The sequence below is a fragment of the Theropithecus gelada genome, chromosome 15, assembly GCF_003255815.1.
Source record: "Theropithecus gelada isolate Dixy chromosome 15, Tgel_1.0, whole genome shotgun sequence".
In the NCBI taxonomy this organism is placed as follows: domain Eukaryota; kingdom Metazoa; phylum Chordata; class Mammalia; order Primates; family Cercopithecidae; genus Theropithecus; species Theropithecus gelada.
The window spans coordinates 16,343,383-16,348,715 of NC_037683.1; the positions used below are offsets into that span (position 1 = coordinate 16,343,383).

The 5,333-nt window shown below is 47.8% G+C and overlaps 1 protein-coding gene across 1 annotated transcript; it reads right to left on the minus strand.

The window, feature by feature from the left end:
• Positions 1-1,875: 1,875 nt before the first annotated feature.
• On the minus strand, positions 1,876-3,154 carry LOC112608551 (olfactory receptor 5C1). The gene has a single exon (XM_025360475.1). It carries the CDS (start codon positions 2,955-2,957, stop codon positions 1,932-1,934), a length of 1,026 nt encoding a protein of 341 aa, XP_025216260.1. The 5' UTR covers positions 2,958-3,154; the 3' UTR covers positions 1,876-1,931.
• Between the last annotated feature and the right edge of the window lie 2,179 nt (positions 3,155-5,333).

A 5,333-nucleotide genomic window follows, 5' to 3' on the forward strand; every position in this document is an offset into this window, starting at 1 on the left:
GATGAACCCAGTACCTCAGTTGAAAATGCAGAAATCACCGGTCTTCTGTGTCGGTCGCGCTGGGAGTTGGAGACTGGAGCTGTTCCTATTCGGCCATCTTGCTCCGCCCCACCTGATCATTTCTTAATTCTCCCTAACCCTAATTCTGACCTACCCTAACTGAACCCCATCGTTAGCAATAGCCTGAGACCTTATCTTAACCTTATTCTAACCATTCAATCCTGATCCTTTCCTAACTTCTATCATAAGCCTGAACTAGTCTAACCTTGGCGAAATTCAAACCCAGCTGTTGGGAGTTTAAAAGTGACTTGTGCTTGTTCTGGCTATTAAGCCATTTTCCTGAGACGTGGATTACATTGACCACAGGGGACAGATGTTTCCCTCTTCTGATTTAGTCCCATTGTTTGGTCTAAGTGGATCCTGAAGATGTTCTCCTGGGGCTGAGGAGGGCAGGTGCAGACACACTGGCCATGAAGAAGCTTAAAAGGTCAAGAATCTAGGAACACTTGGAGCACTTGGAGCTAACATAGCTCTCACTTGGTGCTCCTGGGGATTAGCCTCTTATAAGTACAGGTAGAAAATAAGCCTGTATTCCTTTACCTGGTAACATCTAGGAACTTTCATATTATTACTATTTTGAGATAGGGACGTTTATATTATTACTATTTTGAGATAGGGTCTTGCTCTGTTACCCAGGCTGGAGTGCAGTGGCACAATCACAGCTCAAAGTCAGCCTCGACCTCCTAGGCTCAAGTGATTCTCCTGCTGCCGCCTCCCGAGTAGCTGGGACTACAGGCGTGCACCATCACGCCTGGCTAACTTATTATTTTATTATTGTTACTATTATTATTTTTTTGAGACGGAGTCTTGCTCTGTAGCCCAGGCTGGAGTGCTGTGGTGCGATCTCGGCTCACTGCAAGCTCCACCTCCCGGGTTCACGCCATTCTCCTGCCTCAACCTGCCAAGTAGCTGGGACTACAGGCGCCTGCCACCACGCCCGGCTAATTTTTTTTTTTTTTTTTTTTGTATTTTTAGTAGAGACGGGGTTTCACCATGTTAGACAGGATCGTCTTGGTCTCCTGACCTTGTGATCTGCCCGCCTCGGCCTCCCAAAGTGCTGGGATTACAGGTATTATTATTTTTAACTTTTAAGTTCAGGGGTAGTACATGTGCAGGATGTGCAGGTTTGTCACACGGGTAAATGTGTGTCATGGGGGTTGGTTGCACAGATTATTTTACTACCCAGATATTAAGCCTAGTATCCACTAGTTATTTTTTGTTTTTTGCTTCTCTCTGTCCTCCTACCCTCCACCCTCCGGTAAGCCCCAGTGTGTGTTGTTCCCTCTATATGTCCACGTGTTCTCATCATTTAGCTCCCACCTATAAGTGAGAACATGTGGTGTTTGGTTTTCTGATCCTGCATTAGTTTGCTGAGGATAATGGTCTCCAGCTCCATCCATGTCCCTGCAAAGGATATCGTCTCCTTCTTTTTTATGGCTGCATAGTATGCCATCAGGCCAGCTTATTTTTAACATTTTTTTCTTTTTTTTGTTTTGTAGAGATGGGGTCTCCCTGTGTTGTCCAGACTGGTCTTGAATTCCTGCTTCGGCCTCCCAAAGTGCTGGGGTTACAGGCGTGAGGCACTGTACCTGGCTGAACGTTTATGTTTTGAATGTTGAAGAACCTGAGGCAGTGCAACAGCAACATTAACCTGGTCTAGGGTCTGGCTCTAGGTCTAGCCCCAGATGAACCCCAAGTCTTTTTCTCCCTGCTATAAGCTTTCATTTCCCCCTTTACTGTCCCTTAAACAATGACATGAGATATCCAAGCCAGAGGAGCATCCCATCTTTACCGACAGTGACAGGGGCCAGAAAGAGGCCCCGACCTCCTCATCCCCTCACAGTCAGACCTACCCAGCCTCCCTGGACCAATCACTGGGGCCCCTGCCCTGGACGGCGGAATCGGCTCCAGGTCCGCCTGAGGGCCTCCTTGACCTCCTTGTTGCGGAGGCTGTAGATGAGCGGGTTGAGAGCCGGGATGACCAGGGTATAGAACACAGAGGCCATCTTGTCAGTGTCCAGGGCATAGCTGGAGCTGGGACGCAGGTACATGAAAATGAGTGTCCCGTACATCATGGCCACGGCTGTGAGGTGCGAGCAGCAAGTGGAGGCTGCTCGCCGACAGCCCTCGACCGAGCGCATGCGGATCACAGCCCCAGCAATGAAGCCATAAGACACGGTGATAGCTAACACCGTGGCTGTCTGGATGAAGCCACAGATGGCGAAGAGAAGGAGTTCACTGAGACTGGTGTCACTGCAGGAGATGGCCAGCAGTGGAGGGATATCACAGAAGAAGCTATTGATCTCCCAGGAGCGGCAGAAGGTCAGGCGGAAGGTGAGGGTTGTGTGAACAAAGGCGCTCACTGACCCACCCAGGCCTGATGCCCCCAGCAAGGCCAGGCATAGATGCTGCGACATAGCTGTTGTATAGAGAAGTGGGTTTCTGATGGCCACGTAGCGGTCATAGGCCATGGCTGCTAGCAAGCAACACTCGGTGTCAGCCAGACCTGCAAAGACAAACATCTGGAGGGCACAGGCTGTGTAAGGGATAGTGGCTCGGGGCAGCAGCAGGTCCACTAGCATCTTGGGGCCGATGGCGGAGGAATAGCAGGCATCCAGCAGGCAGAGGTTGGCCAGGAAGAAGTACATAGGTGTGTGGAGCCGGGCATCCAAGCGAATTAGCAGCACCATGCCCACGTTTCCCAGCAGGCTCACCAAGTAGACAGGCAGGCAGGTCAGGAAGAGGGCCACACGCACGTCCCAGCGATTCGTGATGCCCAGGAGGATGAATTCATCAGGGGCAATCGCAGCCCAGGTGAGGTTCTCTGAGTTCATCCTACTGGACAGAGACTGAGAAGAGGCAAAGCAGGAGGGAGATAAGAGAAAGGTCAAGGTCATGGCCAGGGAGAAGAAAGCGTCCTATACTGCGAGTTCGGTAGGCTTGGGTTTCAGCCCACCTGTGCAACAAAATTGCTATGTGACCTTGGGCAAGCCACATAACCTCTCAAAACCTGTTTCTAACCCTTAGAAGTCCTTGCAGCAGCTTTTTTTTGTTTGTTTTTGAGAGGGAGTTTCGCTCTTGTTACCCAGGCTGGAGTGCACAGGCGCAATCTCAGCTCACCACAACCTCCACCTTCTGGGTTCAAGCGATTCTCCTGCCTCAGCCTCCTGAGTAGCTGGCATGCGCCACCATGACCAGCTAATTTTGTATTTTTAGTAGAGACGGAGTTTCTCCATGTTGATCAGGCAGGTCTCGAACCCCCAACTTCAGGTGATCCTCCCACCTTGGCCTCCCAAAGTGCTGGGATTACAGGCCTGAGCCACTGTGCCCCGCCCATCTTTTTTTTTTTTTTTTTGAGATGAAGTCTTGTTTTGTCACCCAGGTTGGAGTGCAGTGGCTCAATCTTGGCTCATTGCAACCTCCGCCTCTTGGGTTCAAGTGATTCTCCTACCTCAGCCTCCCAGGTAGCTGGGACTACAGGCGCCTGCCACCATGCTGGCTAATTTTTGTATTTTTAAAGTAGAGACAGGGTTTCACCATGTTGGTGGCCAGGCTGGTCTTCAACTCCTGATCTCAATGATCTGCCCACCCCGGCTTCCCAAAGTGTTGGGATTACAGGTGTGAGCCACACCCAGCCTTCTTCTTCTTCTTCTTCTTCTTTTTTTTTTTTTTTAAAGAGACACAAAGTCTCACTATGTTGTCCAGGCTGAACTAGAGTTCCTGAGCTTAAGTGATCGTCCTCCCACCTCAGCCTGCCAAGCAGCTGGGATTATAGGCTTGCTCCACCACACCCACAGGAGTCTTGTCTCTCTTATTCACTTCTGTGTCTACAGCACTGAGAGCATTGCGTAGCACACAGCTGGTGCTCAAAAAAGATTTGATAAATGAATGAATGGGATGATCTTTCATGTCCAGCCAATGATTGAAAACTTTGTGACTGTATATGCATTCTCCTCTCCAGTTTTTCAGGTAAGAAAAGAGACAGTGGAATGAGCAGAAATAATCTTCAGATGCAAGGGGCACCTGGCCATGGGTTTTGAGGTTTGCTAGGAGGGACATCTTTCCTTTGGAGTAAGATGGGAGAAAGGAGTAGCCTGGTGTCTTGGGAAAACAGTGGGGAGTAGAAAGAACTGAGAGTGTGAATATATTCCTGAGCTGAATTCTTGGCCTCTCTGAGCCTCAGTGTTCTCATCGGTATAATGGGGGAAAGCTGAAAGGATTCGATGAGATAATGCATGTAAAGCTTCTCACACAGGGCCTAGCACACACAGGCATTTAACAAAGGCCCTATGAATGGAAATGAATTGAGCTGGATGCTTTGGCTCTAAACTGGAAGGAAGCAACTTTATGGCCATCAAAAGTAGTATAATTCCCAGAAAATGCAATGTTGCTTCACATTCCTGTGCCTTGCATTTGTTCTCTTTGCCTGGAACTGATTTCCTCCTTTTGTGTTTGATAAAAAGTATCTCCAATGTGAAGCCTTCCCTGATCTGTCCCTTAAAATTAAACATTTTTCTTGTCTGTGTCCCGCTGCACTGGAGCATACAGTAGTTCCCCCTTATCTATCGGGAATACGTTCCAACACCCCCTGTGGATGTGTGAAATCACAGATAGTACTGAACCTTAGATATGTGATTTTTTTCCCCTATACATTCATATCCATGGTAAAGTTTAATTTATAAATTAGGCATAGTAAGGGATAACAACAATAACTAATAATAATATAGAACAATTATAACAATGTACTAAAATACAAGTTATGTGAAGGTGGTCTTTCTCTATGTCCCTCAAAATATCTTACTTTTTGTTATATATATACACACACACACATTATATATACTTATATATATACACACACACACACACACACATATATATATATATATATATATATTTTTTTTTTTTTGAGATGGAGTCTCACTCTGTCACTCAGGCTGGAGTGCAGTGGAATGATCTCAGCTCACTGCAACCTCCACCTCCCAGGTCCAAGTGATTCTCCTGCCTCAGCCTCCTGAGTGGCTGGGACTACAGGTGTGTGCTACCATGCCCAGCTAATTTTTTTGTATTTTTAGTAGAGATGGGGTTTCACCACGTTGGCCAGGTTGGTCTTGAACTCCTGATCTCAGGTGATTTGCCTGTCTCGGCTTCCCAAAGTGCTGGGATTACAAGCGTGAGCCATTGCACCCAGCCTATTTTTAATATTTTCGGGTCACAGTTGACTGCAGGTAACTGAAACTGCAGAAAGCAAAACTGTGGGTAAAGGGGAACAACTG